This window comes from Trachurus japonicus, chromosome 24, assembly GCF_045865225.1.
Source record: "Trachurus japonicus isolate A0001 chromosome 24, Traja_1.0".
Taxonomy (NCBI): Eukaryota; Metazoa; Chordata; class Actinopteri; order Carangiformes; family Carangidae; genus Trachurus; species Trachurus japonicus.
Window position 1 is genome coordinate 634,238 of NC_140930.1, and position 24,564 is coordinate 658,801.

Consider the following 24,564-nt stretch of genomic DNA (forward strand, 5'->3'; position numbering starts at 1 on the left):
TGAAATGCATTTCCGGGAGCGGCTGGTTTACGAGGCTAGGACTGACAAGCCGCTAATGACACATCATGACGCAGTCTGTGGGCGTTGGCGTTGCGCTACATCTCCTAGCTTAGCTCCTAGCTTAGCTCCCCGCTGGTCTGAGTCTCCTCTGCAGGACCGAGGGTATGGATGCACAGTCTCTGTCCTCAGCTGCTACGGTGGCCCGCTAAGGTCATGTGGTGGCCCCCGTCAGGCCGTGTGGTGGCCCCCGACAGGCCGTGCGGTGGCCCCCGTCAGGCCATGTGGTGGCCCCCGTTGGGGCCGCGAGGTGGCGGTCGTTTGGTGCTTTCGTTGGCGTTGGCGCCGCGCGGTTTGGAGGCAGCGGACGGTTTCTTCTCCCGGGACGACGGCGACGGTCTGGTCGGAGTGAGAGACGACGACGCCCCCACCACCACGGCTGCAGGCTGGAGACCCCCCCCCGGCTCCACGATGGTGTTGATCACTGCACCGAGGACAAGAAGACAACAGTCAACCCAACAGATATGTGACTGTCAGGGGTGATAAATAGTAGTTAAAGGGACAACGAGGAGTTTTGGAAAAGCGAAGCGTTTTCACACTAAACTGGTCTGGTGCAACCGAAATTAGTAAACAACTAGTTGCAAACTAGCTAGTAATGTCTAGAGCACTGTAAAAGAGAGTAAGGTCAGCATTGGTTCAATGGAAGCGCCTCCTGGTGGAGGAATATGGGTTTTACAAAAGCGCCCAAGAACTGACATCTCTGCATTGTTGGTGAATGAGCAGTGTGGTGTTTTCAATAATTTAAGGACATTTATAGATCACCCACGTTAATAGCATCATTGAGGATCCTTTACAGATAAACATTAACACATAGGAGAGTAAAAAAAACAGTTTTCTACATTAATGTTTCAATCTACATTTTGTAATAAACAGATTATAAGTATAATCTGATATGACCAAGACACCTAAAAACAAAAACACGGCCGTTTTCATCAATTTAGCAGCAAGTGGGCAACACACATACATTGGAGTGAATGGGTTTTCTGGGCGCTTTTGCAATACCCATATCCTGCCACTAGGGGCGCAAAACCCTTACCACAGGAGTCAATGGTGGTGTCCTTACTCTCTTTTACAGCGCTCTAGTAATTCCTAAGGGTTTAGTAGTGGTTTAGTAAAGACTAAATCCTGAATTTAGTAGAGAGATACTCCAAACTGGTGCTGGTCTGGAGCGTCTGTTACCTTCCAGCTGCCTCTGGACTCTCCTCAGCTCCTTCAGGATGGAGGTGATCTCCTGCAGCAGGACAGAGAACAGCTGGTTTCATCTGCTCTCACACCAAACTGACAGTTTAAACAACATCTGGAACATCTGGAGGTGTGAGAGGAACCCACCTTGTTGGAGGTCTTCAGGATGGGAACCTCGTTCTCAGCGTTGATCTTGGCCTCGATCTCCTCCCAGACCTCGGCCTTGTTCTGGAACAGAACCCTGAGACAAACGGACCTGATGAGACTCCGATAATACCTGATACTCTGTGTTAATGAATGACAGCAGAAAGCTCCTCCCACCCCCTCACCGACCAATCAGAGCTCCTGAAGTCTGGGAGACGCTACAGACAGAGTCCCATTGGCCAAGGGAGTCTTTACAAAGCCCTTCATCCCTAATGCAACCCGCCTCCTCAACTTACTCCGAGTTAGACCCCCCCTCGAGAGATGTAGTCTGCTAACTGCTAGCTTCTCTAGTTGTAGCAACGTTAGCAATGACCGCACCATAACAAACAGCGCAGTATACGGATCCACTAGCCACCGATCAAAAAGCCACCACTAGCCACAAATAATGCTCAGAACAGCACCAAACGTCATCAACAAACAGGGTTCAGGGTTTCATTTCGATGGGCGCCACTATCAGTTTGAGACCAAGTTTACTGAAGACAAGCTGAAGGAAATGAAGTAAAGTGAAAGAGGGGCAGCTGCGGTGGAGACTATGTGCTGGAAATGGAGGCTAAAAGTGACAGAGGGAGAGAGCCGGTGGAGTCTAAATGCTGGACCTGGGTGAATCAAGTGGTCAGTGTGGTGGTCACTGCCTGTCAGTGGCCACTGAAACCAGATGTTTGTGCTGTCGGTGGCCGTTGAAACCAGATGTTTGTGCTGAAACCAGATGTCTGTGCTGAAACCAGATGATTGTGCTGAAACCAGATGTTTGTGCTGAAACCAGATGTTTGTGCTGAAACCAGATGTTTGTGCTGCCAGTCGGCCTCGGACGTGTGTTGTCAGTGCCTGGACTCTATGCTGGACACGGAAAGTTGTTGCATAGCGTATAACTGGAGCAGAGTGGGTGAGTTGTTTTCGTCTCTTTTCAATAGAAACCAGGCTAAGCTAACAGATGTTTGATGCCTCGTATTATGGGATGGGACCCTGTTTGTACTGTTGATGACGTTTGGTGCTGTTCTGAGCATTATTTGTGGCTGTAAGTGGCTTTTTGATCGGTGGCTAGTGGATCCGTATACTGCACTGTTTGTTATGGTGCGGTCATTGCTAACGTTGCTACAACTGGAGAAGCTAGTGGTTAGCAGACTTCATCTCTGGAGGGGGGGTCTAACTCTGTGTTACGGTGCGTTGGACCATGGCTTAAACTTACGCCGGAATATCCCTTTAACTAGTAGCGCACTAACACTGAACTAACATTTAATTTATTATATTTGTTTAAATGTGTTTTTAACTGTGTCTAATGACATGTGTATCTTTTTATGTTGAGTCAAAGGCAATTTTCCACCTGGTAGACAATTAAGTTTTATTGTATTGTAAAATAAAACAGTCTCCTGATTGGAGGGTCGATCCTCATGAACAGACACCACTACAGCTGCAACAATTAATTGATTAATCAAAGAATAATCAATTATTAAATTAATCGTCAACTATTTTGATAATCTAATAATCGGTTTGAGTAGGTGAAATGTCAAAGTCCAGATTCTCTGATTTCAGCTTCTTCAATGTGAATATTTCTGGTTTCTTTGTTCCTTTATGACAATAAACTGAGTCTCTCATGGTTTGTGGACAAAACAAGACATTTGAGGACGATGTCGTCTGGTGGTTTGAGAAACACTGATTGATGTTTTTAACATTTTTTAACATTTTATTGCCCAAACAACTAATCGATGAATCGTTTTAATAATCAACAGATTAATAGATAATGTAAGTAATGGTTAGACACCACACACACACACATCCTTACTTCATCTTCTCGGCCAGCTGCTCCGTGTTCTCGCGGATGGCCTGAGACAGCTGGGACACCGGGTTCAGCATCAGGTTGTCCAGAATCACCTGTAGGACACGTGAGAGGGGGGGGCGATGACCTCACAGCTCTGTGACATCACACCCACGCAATGACATCATCACATCCTGTTTCCCAGCACAACAAAACTAACTGCAGCAGTTTATCGGAGGCTACGTTCACGCTGCGACTCCTCTGGGATCTATAGGTGACGTCCTGTTGGGCGGGGGGGCGGGGCCTAAGGACGAGCACAGACACACAGCTGTGACATCACAGCTGTGACATCACAGGTATGACATCACAGCGACTACAGACACGCCGGCCACCGGGGAACAGGCTAACGCTAGCACGCTACCGAGCTGAGTGTGAACTAGCGATGGGCGTTTCCAATCATTTTCTAACCGAGTATCCTAACCTGGTGTTACCAGGGTAACCCAATACTGTAATAAAAAATAAAATGACGTCATGTTTGACGGACAGAACGCAGCCGGGGCATAAATGTGCTCTGTCCGTCAGACAGTCGCATTACTGACACACAGCGTCGTCAGACTAAATATCACTGCAAAAACTCTAAACTAAACTCTCTTTCCAAGAATATTTGTCTTATTTCTTGTCAAAATGTCTCATTTCTAGTCAAAACTAATCTCTTTCCACTTAAAATAAGACTCATCACCTAAAAATGAACTTGTTTTTAGATCATTTTCACTTGTTTCAAACTAATTTTCACATGAAATAAGTAGAAAAATCTGCCAGTTTTTTGTGCTTGTAATAAGAAAGAAAAACTTGCTCCACTATCAGATTTTTTAAAAGTGAAAATCTGCTTTAAAGAAGTCAAAACAAGCTGCTTTTTAATGTGATGAGTCTTATTTTAAGTAGAATGAGATTTGTTTTGACTAGAAATAAGACAAATATTCTTGGTAAGATGTTGAGTTTTTGCAGTGCACATACGGGGCAGATGTGCATCTTTATGCCGCGGCTGCCTCGGAGGAGAAAACTGTTTTTTTAAATCATTAGCGGTGCTTATTTATTAGTCTACACTACATGTTGGTGCCTTCGCTCCTCTCTGCCTCGCATCATCTCAGGAAATAACTGGGAAGGTTTCAGAGTGTTTGTAAACTGAAAGCAGCAGATTTTCTACCAGACTTGATGACACCTGTCGTCGCCGAGGGAACCACCACAGAAGGTTTGAAAGTCCGAGGCTCGATCCAAAAACGCTTTTACACAGCAGAAAATCACGTTGCTGCTTGATCCGAAACTGTTGAACACTACAAAAAGCTGAACCACGGCCTGATGATGTAGTTTGATCCACTAGACTGTTGCTCTAACGTGACGTTTTTTTAAATCGTAGGTTAACACTGCAAAATCTCAAAATCCTTCCAAGAATATTTGTCTTATTTCTTGTCAAAATGTCTCATTTCTAGTCAAAACTAAACTCTTTTCACTTAAAATAAGACTCATCACCTAAACATTTACTTGTTTTTAGATCATTTTCATTTGTTTCAAACAAATTTTCAGTTGAAATAAGTAGAAAAATCTGCCAGTGAAACAAGTTTTTTCTGCTTGTAATAAGAAAGAAAAACTTCATCAGATTTTTCTACTTATTTCAAGTGAAAATCAGCTTGAAAGAAGTAAAAAGTGTCTAAAAACAAGCTGCTTTTTAATGTGATTAGTCTTATTTTAATTATAATGAGATTTGTTTTGACTAGAAATGACATTTTGACTAGAAATAAGACAAATATTCTTGGTAAGATGTAGAGTTTTTGCAGTGAATTGATAATAAATTCATAACCGTGCACATCCCTAGAGTGAACATAGCCTCAGAGATTAGACAGTGACCTCTTCGCGGTTCCATGGACGGCGCTGCTTAGAGCCGGTCTCGGGCTCATTCATGTTTGCGTCCAGGTCGGAGGCGGCAGCGCAGCCGGGAGGAACCTTCTGGTAGTTTAAGCTGGCCTCGGGGATACGCTGAACCAGCTGCAAAGAGAGCAGAGTGCTGAGCTCAGACCGGCTGCAGGCCGAGCTGCAGGCTGATCGAGCCGAGCTGCGTGGACTGAGCTGAACGCATGCAGCAAGGCAACATGCAGCTGCCATGGTGGAGCTCCACAGTGTATATGCAGTGAATTTAGTTCTGCTGGGATACAGCAAAGAAACAACATGTGGGGGGTGGGGGGTGGGGGTGCAGGAGGATCCGACTGGTCACCAGCTTCATGAACCGACCCAGAACCAGTTCAAACCACACTGCAAAAACTCTACATCTTTCCAAGAATATTTGTCTTATTTCTTGTCAAAATGTCTAATTTCTAGTCAAAACTAATCTCTTTTAACTCAAAATAAGACTCATCACCTAAAAATGAACTTGTTTTTAGATCATTTTCACTTGTTTCAAACTAATTTTCACTTGAAATAAGTAGAAAAATCTGCCAGTGAAAGCAAGTTTTTTGTGTTTGTAATAAGGAAGAAAAACTTGCTCCACTATCAGATTTTTCTACTTATTTCAAGTGAAAATCTGCTTGAAAGAAGTAAAAAGTGTCTAAAAACAAGCTGCTTTTTATGTATAACCATGTATGTATGTGTATAAATATACATATTTTAGGTAGAATGAGATTTGTTTTGACTAGAAATAAGACAAATATTCTTGGTAAGATGTAGAGTTTTTGCAGCTCAGTCCAGAACCAGAACCAGAACCTGGTCTGTGGTCCAGTTGTTGACGGTCCTCTGTAGCAGCCAGTCGGTCAAACACACAAACTAAACTACTCGTTAGCTTCACAGTAATAATCCAACACCGGTGAGAGGGAGTGTTAGGATCAGTGATGGGGGGGTGAGGGGGGTGAGGGGGGGGCAGTCAGGAGAACCAATCACAGTGCAGGAGTTGTGATGAGTCAGAGTTGGACACCTGAGACGGTCGAACCCCAGGTGAGTATGGACAAGATGGCGTCTGAGCAGCGGGACAGAGAGATGGACCGTGAGTCTGAGGATGAAGATGAAGGCTGCTGGGTGTTGCTAGGGTAACGGGGGAATGTGATCTCTTATCTGATGGTTGTCTGGTGTTTTGTTTTGGTGTTGTGTTGTGTTGTGTTGTGTTTATATTTGTGATGTTTCTTTGTGACGAGGAACAAGTGTCTTGGACGCAAGAAACATTTCAGAAGTGATTCTGACAATATAAGTACTCAATCAATCAATCAATCAATCAATCAAATAGAACCTGTTTTGGTTAAAGGGACAACCAGGAGTTTTGTTAAAGCGAAGTGTTTTTTTCCACACTACATTTATGAGCCTCCGCACCGTGAAATTCTTTGACCGGGTCAAGACAGACTCATGTTTTCATTCATCAAGAATTAAAGTCAGAGGTTGGAAGACGATCACATACCGTCGTAGTTCCCACCATAAACGGAGATTCATACGGCGGCGTTATTCTCATGACTCGCCACGAAACCGAAAGTAAAGAAACGCTGGTCGGCTCGCCCAGCATTTCCACCACCACTAATAACAACAAAATAACCATAGAGACAAAACCATAGATTTATCTAAAATGGACCATTAACAAGTGGTAACGGAGATTCATCTCTATTAAAGCAGCAGTCAGGTGAATGTTTGTGTTAATCTAAGTCTTAAATAGTTGTATCTTCCGACAGCAATCACTTCTATAGAGTGTTTGGTCTGAAACACGGGTCTGTCAGTCACTCTGCTCTGCTCTGAGCCCAGGAGAAAACTTTCCTTGTATCCTACAACCTTTATCCAATGAGGAGAGAGAACGGCATAAAGGGGCAGTCCTCTCTGTGTGTGCAGCCAAGGGATGCGCCTGAATGTGGTGACGTAGGGACGAGGACCAATAGATCCATGACGAGGGCGGGGGCTGCTAACTCCGTCGGCTGACAAGACGTTATGGTGCGTTCAAGGCAACTCGTAACTGGTGTTTTTCTGACCTGTGAAGTGGTACCAGTTCGATCTGGTACGAGTTCACGGGTCAGAAGTTACGAGTGGCCGTTATAGTGACTTTCACAGGTAAAACAGGTCGGAGAAACACGAGTGGGTTGCCTGGAACGCTACAAAGTCGTAAGTCGTGACTTGAAGCTGTAATTTACGGTTTCAAAAGCCTGCCTGGAACGCAGCATTAGCCAAAACCACCGGATCGCTTACTTCTGCTTTAATATGAGACTTTTTTAGAACCAAATAGAAACTCCTCGTTGTCCCTTTAACAGGGGAACATTGAACCTTTTTTGCAGGTCTGTCAATCAACATGAAGTTCCTGCTGTCGCCAAGGAAACATCTGCAGCAACAGTGGCCTTCACAGTGGGCGTGGTCTGTGGTGTGTGATTGGTCAGTGTGTGTGTGTGTGTGTGTGTGTGTGTGTGTGTGTGTGTGTGTGTGTGTGTGTGTGTGTGTGTTCATCACCTCCTCCCTAGCAGAGATGGTTGAGGCCGGCGTGCTGGGCATCGAACCTGGCGACGGCGAGGAGGCGGCGCCCAGCGCGTCTCCGTCACCGGCCACGTCGTGGATCTCCTTGGCCAGGATGGCCAGGTCTTTAGCCAAGTCCTGACTGAGTCTACACACACACACACACACACACACAGTCACATGGAGCTGCACTCACCACCTGAACTCTCAACGAGCTACGTCAGTGATTCTCAAACAGTAGCCATGTTTCCATCCAAAGTGATTCGAATTACTGGGAAATGCGCATTAAAAGAAATTTGAATCCTGTGTGTTTCCATCTACGGATGCGCATCTAAACAGCTGAAAAAAAAATGGAAACGCAACTAGTGGTACACGGGCTCCCTCTAGGTGACTCAGACTCACTGAATTAAACATAAAGAAAATAAAATAAAATTCAGGTGCACCAAAAATTGGGCAGCCGCATATTTTCGGCCGAAAATGCATTTGCAGGATGTTGTGATGATAGCGTAGAATATAGACTGTATAAATACACTGCAAAAACTCAACATCTTACCAAGAATATTTGTCTTATTTCTAGTCAAAACAAATCTCATTCTACTTAAAATAAGACTCATCACATTAAAAGCAGCTTGTTTTTAGACACTTTTTACTTCTTTCAAGCAGATTTTCACTTGAAATAAGTAGAAAAATCTGATAGTGGAGCAAGTTTTTCTTTCTTATTACAAACACAAAAAACTTACTTTCACTGGCAGATTTTTCTACTTATTTCAAGTGAAAATTAGTTTGAAACAAGTGAAAATGATCTAAAAACAAGTTAATTTTTAGGTGATGAGTCTTATTTTAAGTGGAAAGAGATTAGTTTTGACTAGAAATGAGACATTTTGACAAGAAATAAGACAAATATTCTTGGAAAGATGTAGAGTTTTTGCAGTGTTAGCTATAAGATGAAACCTTTGGTGAAATACGAGTCAGAATATGATCTTTAAGACAGCTTGCTTGGTACTTGGTGTAAAAAGTTTGAGAACCACTGCTCTAGGTCTCTAAGGGAACGGTTACTTGGCGATCTCGGCGCTGTGCGTGGACCAGTTCTGGTAGGGGTCGAGGTCGTTCTGGTCCTCGTCCTCCTCCGTCTCCAGGGAAACGGACTTGGAGCGCGTGGCGGCGGCGCGGTGCGAGGAGGCGGGGGGGTGGGAGGAGCGCTTGGCTTTAGCCGAGGCAGCGGCCGCTTCGTACTCTTCCTCAGAGGAGGAGGAGAAGTCTGAGCCCTTCACTCGGCGCCGCGAAGCTGCTGTGGACACGAAAAACAAAGGTTAAAGGGACAGTTCAACATTTAGTCAGATCCTCCTCTCACCATAACCCCTATAGTCATAGCAGCAGGTTCATCACCTTTAGTTATACACAATCCAACAACTCCACAACGCTCTGGTGGACAAGTTGTGAGCTGCACATTCACCACGCTATGAGATAATAACGTATAATCATGTAACATTATGTAACATTACGACACATGAAGCAAATCCTCTGAACTACTTTCTCTTCTGAAATCCCTCCGCCCAGCAGCCGTGTCTGGAATGTAGTTCCGGCTGCATTTCCCTCTAAAACTTTGGGCCGGATCTACTAAGGTCCCAGATAACGGGCGCTAAATTGTTTGCGCCCGCTAAAATATTGCGTGTTTGGTTAGTGCACGCAAAACAGGTGATCTACTAAGAGTAACCCGCTAAATGAAAACACATGCAAACCGCAATATGTAAATGAGGGTTTTGCGCTTGGTAATGGTTTCCGCCATGGAGAGAGTGGACAGAGAACTGGACGGACGAAGGGACAGAATGACATTTGATCCGATGCAGACAAAGACAGCATGTGTGTTCATCTCTCTTGCCTGTTTAGATAAATAAACACAAATCGCTACAGGGCCCAACTCGTCATATAGTGATGCAAAAACAGCCACTGCAATCTCTTCCTGGTTTGGTAAATCACATTGCCGCGCTAAATAAATCCATTTGCATCTACTCCTCCCAGTATTTCGCACGTTCTGGCTGAAACGCCCATATTTACATATTCATCAAGACAAACACGCTAAATGGATCGCACGTTTGCACACGTTTTAATACACACAAACCTTTAGTAAATCCAGCCCTCTGTCTCTAATGTTACATGATTATCTCATAGTGTGGTGAATGTGCAGCTCACAACTAAATGTTGGACTGTCCCTTTAACCTGAATCATCAGGACCAAGGAGACACTGAGCTGCAGAGAGTCAGTCAGACTCCCAGAATGCACCGGGGCAGCGCAGACAGACAGACAGACCGGTGACCTCTGTGGTGATGAGTGGGATGGAACTGATCTTAAATGCGTCTCCATGGCAACAGCAGCCGACACTTCAGCGTGATGAATCCACTGTCATGGTTTGACCCCGCTGTTCAGTCAGGACCGGTGCTGTAGAACCATGTGTTTCCATGGTAACGCAGTGATAGTTAAGGGCAAATGTCTCCACCAGAGGGAGTCTTTGCTGTTGCCACGGTAACAGTCCACCAGCTTGGTTGGTTTCTGATTGTGTTAGCTCATCATACACATAAATATACAGATGTGGACAGACGACACGTAGCTACGTCCATCTCACAGCAAGAAAAACATATAAACATACAACACATAGTATGTTGTTTTGATAAGACAATATACATATTTGATTAAATGATCAATAAACATCAATATATAATAGATACAGTAGGCTATTATATATTGATGTTTATTGATCATTTAATATAGAATATATAAAATAATATATAGGCAACACATGTGTGACTGATTATTATCATGATTTCTTATTCTATCTATTTGATGATTTTGTGGGAGAGGACAGTGAAGAGAGAAACTGATGGAATGACATGCAGTAAAGACTGTCACAGTCGGGAGTCGAACAGGCGATCACTGTTAATCTTAATCTTAATCTTCAAACTACTGGTACGTCAACATGGGATGTGCTCTAACCACCTGACCACTGACCGACTGGCCAGTATTAATGTTTAATACATCTACAGATACTAATTTCACCATGAGCACTTCATATGCTGTAAACATCTTCATGTGTCATTGGACATACATCACATGCTATAACGTGTCATGTACTGGATTCCTGTGTGGGACACTGGTGAAGTTGTGGAGCTACATGAACCTGGATCTGCTGGGTGTGACAGGTGACCAGACCGGATCAGGCAGCAGCAGAGACGTTGGAGCTGGAGCTTCAGATCCACGAGTCCCACACAGTGAGACGATGTGCTTAACCACGTGTGAATATAACATGTCCATGAAAACTGAAAACTAAGGAAGAATGGACGGCAATATGGAGGTATCAATGGATGTGTACCAGCTCGCAAAAGTGGAGGGAATTCGGCTGGAAGAGCCTAATTAGGTACTTTATAACCCCCTCCCAGAAGTCTCACTATGATAATAACTCTCCTGTCTGCTGGAGGAACTGTGGAAATCAAAGTGCAAACCACCACCACCATATTTTTTGGGACTGCTCTGTCTTGAGGGACGACTGGAGAGAAAAACACAACGCCCTACAGGATATCTTCAAATGTGAAATACTCCTTGACAGTAAGACTATGTTCTTTGGACACATACTGTACCTCAGGACTGGCTGAAAAGAGATAAACACTTAGTAAATATTTTGCTGGTGGCCTGTAAAAGGAGTATTGCCAGAAAATGGTTCTCACCGGAGAGCCCAACCATAAATCTATGGATGGATATCACAATGGACATTTATAAAATGGAAAAGATAACAGCTTTTGTTAACCACATATTGGAGAAATTTACATCATACTGCTCATAACTTGGATATAAACTAAAATACTATTTCGGCATTTAGGGCAGACAACAGATGCAAGAAGAATGTCAGTAAAAAATAAATTACAAAAACAAAAAAGAAAACTGAAAGCTGGTGATCAGGACTCACCTGTACTGGGGTACTTGGCTCCACTGGACCGGGTTCGGGTCAGCGGCTGCTTCCCAGACGCTCCGCTGCCTCTAGCGGCCGTCTGCCGGGCGTCGCCCACCGACGTCTTCCTGGCGGCGGCGGCGGACTCGTTCCGGTTGGAGAAGCCGGAGCGGCCGGCGGAGGAAGACTCGTTGTCGCTGGGAGTGGTGAAGGAGCCCGTCCTCTTCCTCGGCATGGCCAGGATGTCCAGTCTGGACAGCTTCTTCCCCTCGCTGGACACTTTCACCGGAGCGGTGATCAGAGTGTCGGAGTTCTGGGAAGCCCGGTCCGTCTCGGTACCTCAAAGTCAAGACAAGTTCAAAATCATTTATTAGTCTCTGGGACAGAGAGCAGTGCTGCTTCACAACAAGACAACAACAGCACAAAAGAAGAGCTGCAGGAAAGTACTAAAAAGATACAGTAAAATCATTAAAGGGATAGTATCATTTTTTTTAAAGTGGGGTTGTATGATCTCCAAATAGCCTCTAAGTACTTTAATTGCAGTAGAAGACTCTCTGCACTCCTCCCGTTAGCAACGCCAGCCCATAATAGCCCTGCCCAGAGATTTACAACATACAGTGTTGTGAACAGACCCAAAGAAACGGCCTATTTTCACGGCCTAAAAGAGGTTTTACCTGAAAAAAAATACACAGTTCCATTGTTCACTATAATATAATTTTTTCCAGCTCTTCAAAGTTCAGGAAAAACACAGTTTTTATTTGGACCTAACCAACTCACGTATCCCTCCGCCCAGGGTTAGCGCCCGCCGATCAGCAGTTGGTTAGGTCCAAATAAAAACTGTGTTTTTCCTGCACTTTGAAGGGCTGGAAAAAATTATATTATAGTGAACAATGGAACTATTTTTATTCAGGTAAAACCTCTTTTAGGCCGTGAAAATAGGCCGTTTCTTTGGGTCTGTTCAATGTCTGGGCAGGGCAATTATGGGCTGGCGGGCGGGAGGAGTGCAGAGAGTCTTCTACTGCAATTAAAGTACTTAGGAGCTATTTGTAGATCATACAACCCCACTTTTAAAAAATGCTACTATCCCTTTAAGGAAAGATTAGAAAGGACGGAGTTAAGTTTCACCTTCGTTGTCCGAGGCCTCGCCCAGTCTCGCCCGGCGCAGCATGGAGGCTCTGGTCGGCCGCGGCGCTGACAGGCTGTTGGAGCGAGTCAGGACCTGCTGAGCTGGGGTTTTGGACGTCTTGCCGTTGTCTTCTTTCTGCAGAGGAGCGATCAGCTTCTTGCTGCGGCCGGACGGACGGGAGGTTTCGTGGTCGGACGACGTGGACTCGGTCCAGTGTGGACCAGAACCAGAACCCTGCTGGCCCTCAGACAGGTCCAGAGAACCGCGGTTCCCGGCGCTGCGCCGCATCTGCAGGTGCTTGGCCGCCTCGGCTTTACTGGGTTTATCGGCGGCGGTGGTTTGGCTGCGGCGCTTCTCAGAGAGGCGCTCGCGGGCGCTGAGCTGCCGGCCCTTCTCCTGGATGGACGGGCTGGACGAGGACTTCTCCTTCTGCAGGCCGCTGATGGCCGGCCGCTTCTTAGAGGCGGCGGGTAACCCGACCACCGGAGCGTTCTTGCTGCTGACCTGGCTGACGGTGCTGGCCGTGTCCACGTCCGACTCCCCGGACAGAGAGTCGTCCATGTGGCTGGACGAGCCGCCGCGCTTGGAGCTGCGGCCCGAGCCCGACGAGGGGAACTTCAGAGCGTCCAGCGAGGACAGCGTCCCCTCGGCGTCCTGCAGGAAGGACTGCGTGTCGTCCTGGACGCTGTCCCGCCGCTGCTCCAGGTCTCTGATGGACGGGTGGCTGGAGATGTGAGGAAGCTTCTTCATCTGGACCGTGTCGCTGGGCTGCTCCTTAGTGAAGCTCTCCTGACGGACGAACGACGACAAGCAGCCGTCTTTAGTCGGGACCGAGTCCTTGTCCTGTCAATGAATGAAAGAATTTAGATTTATTTACGTGTCATGCACCAGCCTATCAGGGCTTATACAAGACACATTATCATCATATTTACACTGCAAAAACTCAAAATCTTACCAAGAATATTTGTCTTATTTCTAGTCAAAATTTAATTTCTAGTCAAAACTAATCTCATTCTACTTAAAATAAGACTCATCACATTAAAAAGCAGCTTGTTTTTAGACACTTTTTACTTCTTTCAAGCAGATTTTTACTTGAAATAAGTAGAAAAATCTGATAGTGGAGCAAGTTTTTCTTTCTTATTACAAGCACAAAAAACTTGCTTTCACTGGCAGATTTTTCTACTTATTTCAATTGAAAATTAGTTTGAAACAAGTGAAAATGATCTAAAAACAAGTTCATTTTTAGGTGATGAGTCTTATTTTAAGTGGAAAGAGATTAGTTTTGACTAGAAATGAGACATTTTGACAAGAAATAAGACAAATATTCTTGGAAAGATTTTGAGTTTTTGCAGTGTAGACACCAAACAAAATCATCAGAGCACAGACAAAACCAAACAAAAACAGAAACCAGATGGAATTCACATCAATAATTCACTTTTTCTTTTTGACCAGGCACTTTTTATGAAAGTAGCTCTAGTAAAGACTTCTTTTCTGAAGAACCATTCCAACTTTACCTCATCATCATCATCATCAACCCAAAACAACTCAGGTTTCACATTTTGCATTTTCTGAAACAAAAACGGCCTGTTCTGGCTTCGTCATATAACGGACAATGAAACACAAAATGCAGTTCATCCTCCATTACATTTAGATTACATAATGTGACAGTCTGAGTTAAACCTTCCTACTTCTACTGCCAGAGGGAGAATCCAGCCCTCAACTGGCCACATAAAGATCTCTTGGATCTATCTAATGGCAAAGTCACATCGGGTTCTGAACAATATACATTTTTCAACTGGCAACAGGTTCTGAGTTTTGGTTTAAACCAGATATCATTCGCCCATTTTTCTTTATACTCAAGAAATAACTTATGTTTCACAAAATTAACATTACAACGCAAACCATTAGTGAAAATATGTAGTTGATCAGCCTCTAAGCTAGAAATAGCTTTCATGTCACGGTACCTGAGTCTGCAGGTTTGGAGCGGAGCTGTTGGGCTTCACGCCGGTCCGCCGGGGCTCGTGTCCACTCAGGTGTCGGATGAGGACGGTGGTGGGAGGAGCCTTGGCTGCCGGGGCGTCTCGGGTCCTCTCAGACTGTAAGGGACTCTGGTCTTCAGAACCGATGTAGAAGGAGGTGGATTTGGGGGATGGAGACACCTTCTCCTGACCTGATAGGGGGTAGGATTAGACAAGTTTATACTTCCTACTACTCCTTTACGCTCATGTAAACTGCCTTGCTTATGAGATGCACTGCAAAAACTCTACATCTTTCCAAGAATATTTGTCTTATTTCTAGTCAAAACTAATCTCATTCTACTTAAAATAAGACTCATCACATTAAAAGCAGCTTGTTTTTAGACACTTTTTACTTCTTTCAAGCAGATTTTCACTTGAAATAAGTAGAAAAATCTGACAGTGGAGCAAGTTTTTCTTTCTTATTACAAGCACAAAAAACCTGCTTTCACTGGCAGATTTTTCTAAAAAACAAGTTCATTTTTAGGTGATGAGTCTTATTTTAAGTGTAAAGAGATTAGTTTTGACTAGAAATGAGACACTTTGACAAGAAATAAGACAAATATTCTTGGAAAGATGTAGAGTTTTTGCCGTGTTGTCGTTTACATGATCGAAATAAAGATATCAATCAATCAATCAATCAATCAAACCTTTGAACTGAGGACTCGTGGCCTGACTCTTCTTGGTTTTCTCTGAAACGGGGCCGTCGTCGGAGCGGCTGGCGTCACTCAGGCTGTCCGGGTCGACGTCGTCCTGGACGAAGAGGCGCTGCGTGGAGGAGGAGTCGTGTGGGCGGGTGGGAACTCTGTCCAGAGGCTCGGGGCCGTGGTAGGACTCGTGGCGGATCAGGATGCTCGGAGTGACGCTGCTGCTGTCCAGCTTCTCCGGGGGCAGCGGGGGCAGCAGCCGTCTGGTCCGGGAGCTGTGGCTCGACTCAGACTCAGAGTTGTCATAACTGTAGCTTCCCATCGACCGGCTCAGGAGGCGCAAATCTACAAAAACAATTGGTCACATTACTCAACTTTTATTACTGGTGTCTTCTAAGGTCGCTTTCACACCTGGAAGTCCGGACACCACGGTCCGGACCAGAGGGAAGAAATGAGACATTGTTGCAGTTAAGTTTTGGTCCGGTCTGTGTTCACACTGTCCCTTGTCAAAAAGCACCTTTATTGTAAACAAATAACACAGGGTTAGGTCGTTCAGCTATTGGTCAGAAAATTTGTGAGGGAAAATCACTTTCTGTCATTTTTTTCCTATTCATCAGAAAAAACAAAAATCTTCGCACATCTACAGTATTTCTTAGGCAGGTGCGTCGGAGGGTGACAATTAAGTCCAAATTAGAAAAAGAAGAGAAATGCTGCAATACAATAAATTCTGCAAGTTGGCCATGTGTGCGGGAACTCTTCTTTTTCTTTCCTATTCATCAACAATGGGGAGCAGCAACTTTGACAGTTCTCCTTTGCAAGGAAACTGTGGCAGGCTTTCACCGCCCCCTGCTGTCCTGCATGCTCTCTGTGTGTGTGTGTGTGTGTGTGTGTGTGTGTGTGTGTGTGTGTGTGTGTGTGTGTGTGAACGGCAATAACGGAGAAAGAGCGCTACATGAATGAATGAAACGATATTGCGATGGTCTAGCCAAAAGCCGAAAAATCTATTTGTGGTTGACATAATTTATTATGGGAAACACTGCTGTTTTGGTTTGCTTCCTGTATTTGGTCCTATTAAAAGTCCGATTACGTTCTCACCTGAAGCGAACCGGACCGTGGTTCACTTCGAACCGGACCGAGTCCCGACTTTTTTGGGGGACCATGGTCCGCTTGTTCACACCTGAAATTTTGGTTCAGACCAAAGTGAAAAGTCCTAAAGTCCGGACCAAACGAGGCTAGTGTGAAAGCGACCTAAAAAAAAAGGCTGAAGCAGAAGTTTGACAACACCTTCTAGGCTTTCCCCTGGAGGAGGAGTTGAACCGGGTTCATAGCTGTCTGCCAGACTGGCCCATCGGGAAACCCACTTGGGTCCGTCCAGACCTGCAGCCGGAGCAGCTGGAACCTGAGACACAGAGGAAGATGAGCAACATTACCAGATAACAGACGTGTAGAAGCATTGTCTAAAACAGCACAGGAAACAGGAGAAATTGAGGGAAGACCAGTCTGCATGCACTGGGGTCAGAACATACTACAGATGTTCTTCCAGGTTCTGGTACTGTTGTTTGGAGGTGTTTTTTTACCTGTATGGGGCCTGATGGGGGGCCACTGATAGCAGCTGGGATAAAGCCATGCAACGGGTCCACAGTGCTACCATCACTAGGCAGCTTAGCTTGCTCATCTCTGCCATCATTTATTACAGGTCTATAGACTCCTGTGTTCACACCACTGTACTCTGGAGAGTCGAGGACACCAAACACCTGTCGGAGCACAGGGCATGCATGAGGAGGGGCGGCAGCGCCACGGCAACAGGAAGGAGCAAGAAGGACAAGAGGTTTCATGCATCCCTACTGCAAATACAAATACTCTGTGGTAACACTTTACTTGAATAGGTATTCATAAGATTGACATAACACTGTCATAACCATGACATAACAGCTGTCATAACCATCAATGAATACTTATGACAGCTGTGGTTAAGTGTCATTCGGTAAGTTATGTCACTTTTGATGCAAAGTTGACATTGTTTGAGATGTTTTTGTTATGAGAACTTGACATCATTTTTAAAGTTTTCCATTAGGTCTGCTATGACAGTTTAAACTGTCTTTATGTCAAGTTGTCAGAACAAAAACATCTCAAACAATGTCAACTTTGGATCAAAAGTGACATAACTTACCGAATGACACTTAACGACAGCTGTCATAAGTATTCATTGGTGTTTATGACAGCTGTTATATCATGGTATTCATCTTATGAATACCTATTCAAGTAAAGTGTTACCTATTCTGTTTCTATGAACACGTCTGACATGAGGAAAGCTCCAGTTCTGACACTGAACACCAAGGGCCCATGGATCTGTGCTTAGAGCAGTGTTACTGTGGATGCCCCGGTTAGGGAAGGTGGTGGTGGTGGTGAGGGGGTGAGGGGGGTGGGGATGAGGGGGAATGGGCAACACACTCTCTTCTAACTGTGGAAGTTACATCACTCTTATAGTAGGGGTGTACCCGAACCCGAATACGTATTCGGAAGTACACGAATAATGCTTTGATCCCGAAGAGCTTTTTTCTTCAACAGCACATAACCAGGTGATTCTGGTTCACACTCCAACACAGTAGGTGGCGCTAATAATGCACCTTAAAGGAGAATTCCGGTCATTTTTGACCCCTAAATCGTTGTCCTGATGGTCACCCTGAGCAAAAAACGCGACTAAAATTGATGCAGGCAAACCGGAGTTACCATGGCTACCCGGCGCTAGCGATATCGACAACGCTAAAGTATGAGGGAAATATTTTCAACCACAACAAACACTCAAATATCTATGGTAGGCTACATGGCTCGAATCCTTATGACACACCGCTGAACTCATAAACTGTACGGTTATACTGAGTATAAACAGTATAAACTTACAGTATAACTCCGGTTTGCCTGCATCAATTTTAGTCGCGTTTTTTGCTCTGGGTGACCATCAGGACAACGATTTAGGGGTAAAAAATGACCGGAATTCTCCTTTAACGTTGGTGCCCCGCCATAGAAGCACAACACGAGTAGAGCGCCAAACACAAGGTTTCATTTCTGTCTAGTTCACGTTAGGGTTGCTAAGAAACAGCAACTCCCAGCATGCATTGCGTTACAGTAGACAGGAAGTGCTCACCGTTCAACAACTTAGCATTTTTCTCATAGACAGTAATGGGGAAAAGAAGCTAGCGGCTATAAAACGGTGGATCATTTTTTTTGGAGTGTCACAACCCCCCGTAGTGAAACGACTCGTTTCACTACCAGGATTTGATCCATTCAGTCCGATTATGTTTGGAAAGTCTACAAGAGCCGCACCATTAAATTATTTTATTCCCGTTCTAGTTAGCCCAGAGCTAAAGCTGAAGTTAGCCGGCTAGCTCGGCGTAGCACTAGCTCGGCTGAAGTCAGTGCGCCCACTTCCGGTGTAGGTACCAGATGTGTCCGGGGCTGCGACTGGCGATGACGTGGTGGCACATCCTGATTGGTCGTGGTGGCGTAATGCGTTACTTGGATGCTACCGCGGATGTTAGTGAAGTTAGTCACTTTGCCTCATAGTAAATACTGGACTCATCTGTCACAAACCACATCTCTTCTCAACAGTTTGACACCAAAATGGCGACTCAGGAGAAAATGAACTTTGTTCCAGACCTGTCTCTGTCTCTGGCTCAACAACACGCTCTGGCCAGATTTGGCTCGGATCTCCATGGCAACGTCAAACAAACGTTGGTGAACGCCCGCGCTAATTACAGTATTTTAATCATTTTCGTCACTGTTAGTTGTGTAAATGTTTAATGTTATCATTAGAAAATATAAATAGCTCACTTTCTTCTACCTACAACTTATTTTATAAATCCTCACGACCAATCACGATGCGCCACGTCATCGCCAGTCGCGGCGCCGGTCACATTTGGTACCGACACCGGTTTCTTCCCGAATACGAATCCAAATCCAAAGTTTTTTTTAAAAGCCCGAATCCAAAACCGAATCCGAATAGTGTACTGGCTGTACACCCCTATCTTATAGTAAACCCTCTGATGTCAAACTTGGAGCAGTTGTTTTAACGAGGCAGGAGGTTTTTCATTGGTCAAGATTTTTTACTTAAGAGCCATTTCTCCACCAACACTAACTAGGACACTGGATGTGATGTCCCTCAGGGTGTGTGAGTTCACCTGATCGATCATGTTGCGAGCCTCCTCCACCTCCTTGTCCTGCGACTCCGTCTCGATGGTGTAGGTCCCGGCGTCGCTCAGACTGTCGTCCTCCTCGGCCCTCATCGCCGTCCTCTGGGGAAGCTTCACCTCTCCCACTGGGACGACGCTCAGCGGCAGCAGCAGCGAGGACGACGGCTGAGGCCCAGCGGAGGAGCAGTGGAGCGGGGAGGGGGTCTGGGTCTGGCCAGCAGGGGGCGCAGGTGAGGAGGACTGGGAGATCGCTAGCGGCGGTAGAACGGGCGAAGGCGGGTAGGAGACTGAAGACAGCGCCGCCGCCGGTGGCTCCTGTGGCAAGGCAAGGCAGTTTTATTAGTATAGCCCGTTTTTACCACCAGTTGGTCTCAAAGGGCTTTACAAAGGGCGGCAGTGGCTCAGGCAGTAGAGCGGGTCGTCCAATAATCAGAGGGTTGGCGGTTCGAATCCCGCTCTCTCCCAGTCTCTGTCGTAGTGTCCTTGGGCAAGACACCTAACCCAACTTGCCTCGTGTGCATGCGTATGAATGATCATGGTGGTGGTCGGAGGGGCCGTTTGGCGCGAAATGGCAGCCACGCTTCCGTCAGTCTGCCCCAGGGCAGCTGTGGCTACACACGTAGTTTACCACCACCGGTGTGAATGTGTATGAATGAATAATGGTTACTGTACGCGCTTTGGGTATCGGGTAACGGTAGAAAAGCGCTATATAAATGTAATCCATTATTATTACATCCCATCATAACAACATCCTCTGTCCTTACTGTGCGTTCATACCAAAAGCTTCCAAAGCGTCAAAACGCCGGAAGTCAATTCATTTTCAATGAGAGCCCGGCGACACTGAGCGTCCAAAGTGTCAACAGGCGTCGCCGCGCTTCCAAAGCTTCCAAAGCGTCCAAAGCGTCCAAAGCTTCCAAAGCTTCCAAAGCGTCACCGGAGGAGAAGTTGAGCCCTGGTTAACTTTAGGGTAATGAGCTATGACGCGGTTCAGCGGCAACCGGCGGCAGCCTGTCAGAATAGAGACGTCCGTCTGCAGCTTTTTTTTCTTTCTTTTGTATTTCGGCCCCAATGACCAGCATGATCGAACTTTAACGTCAGTCACGTGACGAGCGACCAAAGCAGCTGAAAATATTTGCTGTTTTTGGGAGCTGTCTTGTCTGACGCCCACCCTTGAGCGTTTTTGACGCTTTGGAAGCTTTTGGTGTGAACGCACAGTTAAACCCTCACATTGATTGAGGAAAAACTCCATGGAAAAGGGAGAGGAGAGGAGAGGAGGGGAGGGGAGGGGAGGGGAGGGGAGGAGGGGAGGGGAGGAGAGGAGGGGAGGGGAGGGGAGGGGAGGGGAGAGGAGAGGAGAGGAGAGGAGGAGAAAGGAGAGGGCTCCATGTAACCAGATGTGTCCCCCAGCAGTCTAAGCCTATAGCAGCGTAGCTATAAATTGGTTCAGGGCTACTGTACCTGTGGGGAGGGGATGCGAGCGTGAGCCGGCGACACCATGACGGGCGGTGCCGACATCGGTGGCGGTGACATCTTGTCCCGGGTCGGGGACGAGTCACGCGGACTCGAGTCCTTCAGGAATTCAGCAGCGAAGTCCTGGACGAGTTTGGACTTCTTCCCGACGCTGCCGAAGGGTCTGACGACGATGCCGCCGCCGCCGCCCGAGGACGAGCGCGAGGAGGAACTAGAGGACGGCGCCGTTGTCGTCGTCGTCTCGCCCTCGGTCTTCTCCCGCTTCAGGGAGCTGGACCTCTGGGGAACGCCGGGAACGCCGTGGCCGTGGCCCTTCAGCGGGACCGTCGTCTGCTGCGTCGGAGGGATGTGGCCGTGCACGGACGCCGGCCTCTCGCCACCTACAGGTCATACAGCAATAGAAAGTATCCTGACATACTGCATCTCTGTGTGGTCTGCAGAGTGCTCTGCTGCAAACAAGAAGGCTCTGGAGAGAATCACCTAGACAGCAGGGGGTCATCCCTATGTTCCCTGCTTTTCCCCAAAAGGACCCGGGGAACATGCAATTTTTGTACCCATACCCGGAAGTGGAGTTGTGAGTGACTTTGCAGATTTTTGCCTATTTCTGAGTGAGAAGTTGAGTTGTGACTTTGAGTGAGAAGTGTAATTGTCCCATTGGTTGGGTTTAGGCAATGAAGAAAGGAGTTGGTTAAGTTTAGTAAAAAGACCAGGTAGAGGTTAGACAGGCCAGATAAGTAGAGTCCAGATAGAGAAAGAGTCCATCGACCAGCAACAGCGGGGAACATAGGACCCTTTTTCAGAAAAAGGGTCCTATGTTCCCCAGTGTGTATTGCGACCGGGGAACATAGGACCCTTTTTCAAAAAGGGAACATAGGTACACTCCCGACAGCAGAGAAAATCATCGGTTGCCCCCTCCCCTCTCTGTCAGACATTGCACACTCCCGCATTCTCTCCAGAGCAGAAACCATCATCAAGGACAATTCACAGCCAGGTCACAACCCATCATCTGTTTGAACTGTTGCCCTCTGGAAGGTGCTATAGGTCCACCAAATCCAGAACCACCAGATTTACAAACAGCTTTTCCCCAAATGCCATAACACATCTTAACAAACAGAGATGACAACATCATCTCTACCTTTGCGGCGCTCCAGCTTGGCCTTCAGGGCGGAGTACGAGTCTGCGTGCGCCGGGTTGTGCGTGAAGGACTGCGAGCGTTTTTTCCGAGGGTTGTCGTCGAAGAACTCGATGATGAAGGCGTGCTGCGTGAGGTGCTCGGGCGGTCCCGGCGGCCTCGGCGTCTCCGCGGTGGGGGACGGCGCCCGGGGGGGGGGGCTCTGGGACAGTGGCCGCTCCGGCGCCACCGGCGGCGAGGGCGGGGCCGGTCTGGGGGGAGAGTACTGCAGCGGCTGGTGGTGGAGCGTTGCCGTGGGCGTTGCTGTGGGAGCAGGCGGCGGCGGCGGCGGCTGGCAGTGGACGGACTGACTGGACTGGACCGTCTGCTGCGACGCCTCGGACTGCTCTGATTGGACGGAGTGGTGGGATTTGCTCCGGCCTTGGAGCACCGGGTCCTCGGAGTCGCTCTGGGTGCCGTCCTCGTGATGGTGACCTGAGGACACATGAAGCAATTCAAAATATTAATAAAAAAGTATTTAGCAAAATAGGAAAACATGGTATATTTATATGTATAATATGTTGTATATTTTTATAGATATATATGGGTTATTATAATGTGTAAACTGCAGAATGAATCTATATGCACACTCCTGCAACTGGTTCGGCAGCTACCTAAACCAGCAAGTCCAGCAAGTCAAATCTGAAAACATCAAATCAGCCCCTCTCACCATCACCAAAGGGGTGCCACAGGGTTCTATTCCAAGCCCAACACTATTCCTCATCTACATTAACGACATAAGCAGGAATGCCGGCAACTCCAAGATCCACCTCTACGCTGATGACACCATCCTATACTTCTCTCCACTCTGCTGCGGCCACACTACAACACAGTCTCACTTCTGTTGAACAGCATTTCCATAGCCTTCATCTTCTCCTCAACACCAAAAAAACCAAATGCGTCATCTTTGACCAGAAACACGCTGCGCGAGCAGATCGTCCGTCCGGGGGGGGGGGGGGGGCGCGCGCGACCGGATCGATCGATTGTCCGTCGGCTGCTGTGTGTGTGTGAGGATGCGGTATGCGGAGATGAATGAACGGAACTACTGTCCGGCGGGGGGGGAATATCGCTACTTTTTTTTTTTTTTTGAAGACGTTAGTTTAGGCGGCGGTCCTATGTTGTTAAGGCGGCCGCCTGTAAGTCCCAATTCTTTGTATTGGAAGTTAACAGGAAAGCGCTGCGGGAAACCCTGACCTCTCCATCCCCAAAGTCTGCACCGTCTTCGGACGCAGTGAAATTCATGCAAAACCACTGATGCACGTTGCCTTCAGGGACAGTTTTTCATCAACAGTCTCTGTATTTCCCTCTAAAACAACTCTGTGTGGTAACGTTGTGTTATTATCTCATAGCGTGGTGAATGTGCAGCTCACAACTTGTCCACCAGAGCGTTGTGGAGTTGTTGGATTGTGTATTTGATGAGTTTGATGAGGGAAACCAAGAAATCCCATAATGAGCCTCCGTAGCGTAGCTCTGAGCAGCTCACGGCTCTGCTCCGCCGTTCTAAAAACAGCTTGCACCGACAATTAAAGGTAACAAACCTACTGCTATGACTATAGGGATTATGGTGATGGGCCAATTTGACTAAATGTTGAACTATCCCTTTAAGCACCTTAAGGAGAAGACTTAAAGGACAATTCCAGTCAAATTCAACCCGTGGCTCTAGTTTCTAATATTTCAGCTCTAACAGAATGAATGTTTAGATTGTCTTATTAATGTTAATCTGTCTGTCCTTGCATCGCCACGGCAACGTAGGATGGGAGCAGACGGATCTTAGGCCGTTTAAACTCTTTACGGAAAGACGACATTTACGTTTGTAAACGGCGCTCCGATTACAAACCTTTGAGGGTCTTGATGTTCATGGCGAGGTCGCTCTTGGTGCTGTAAACGTCTTCACACGTGGGACGTCTCCTCATGATGCTGACATCGCTGTGGACCAGCCAATCGGCCACCTTGCTCTCCGCTGACATCACCTCGGCGGGCGTGGCCGCCATGATGCTGGTCCTGGTGGGCGGGGCCTGGTGCTGCTTCCTCTGGCGCGTGGAGAACTTGGTCACGTGGTCTTTGATCTTGATCTTGCCGGGCATGCAGTCGTCAAACTCGATGGTGAAGGAGGCGTGGCTCTGGACGACGGGCGGCGTGGGCGTGGGCGGGCTCAGCGGCGTGTCCGTGTCCTTGGTGGGGATCTCGTGGAGCTCCGCCCCCAAGGTCTTTGGGTGCTGGAAGTCCTTGGTGGGGATCTCGAAGTAGCTGGGCTCCCGGTGGTACGGGGGGAAGACGGTCTTCGACTGAGGGTCGGACACGGGGAAGTCGGCGTCCACGGACGGAGCGTCTTTGTGCAGCTCTGAAGGAAA

General features: G+C 46.8%; 1 protein-coding gene across 1 annotated transcript in view; it reads right to left on the reverse strand.

The window, feature by feature from the left end:
* Positions 1-272: 272 nt before the first annotated feature.
* Positions 273-24,564, reverse strand: part of cep170bb (centrosomal protein 170Bb) — a 31,489-nt gene continuing 7,197 nt past the window's right edge. Inside the window, exons 8-24 of the mRNA XM_085770951.1 lie at positions 24,051-24,554; positions 22,178-22,648; positions 21,031-21,422; positions 19,561-19,887; positions 16,960-17,136; positions 16,667-16,781; positions 15,386-15,727; positions 14,685-14,890; positions 12,720-13,563; positions 11,613-11,933; positions 8,714-8,942; positions 7,655-7,805; positions 5,099-5,236; positions 3,224-3,312; positions 1,387-1,480; positions 1,237-1,288; positions 273-481 (exon numbers count right to left, since the gene is read on the reverse strand). Of these exons, the coding sequence (XP_085627077.1) occupies positions 273-481; positions 1,237-1,288; positions 1,387-1,480; positions 3,224-3,312; positions 5,099-5,236; positions 7,655-7,805; positions 8,714-8,942; positions 11,613-11,933; positions 12,720-13,563; positions 14,685-14,890; positions 15,386-15,727; positions 16,667-16,781; positions 16,960-17,136; positions 19,561-19,887; positions 21,031-21,422; positions 22,178-22,648; positions 24,051-24,554 (4,661 nt within the window). The remainder of the gene's footprint in view (positions 482-1,236; positions 1,289-1,386; positions 1,481-3,223; positions 3,313-5,098; positions 5,237-7,654; positions 7,806-8,713; positions 8,943-11,612; positions 11,934-12,719; positions 13,564-14,684; positions 14,891-15,385; positions 15,728-16,666; positions 16,782-16,959; positions 17,137-19,560; positions 19,888-21,030; positions 21,423-22,177; positions 22,649-24,050; positions 24,555-24,564) is intronic.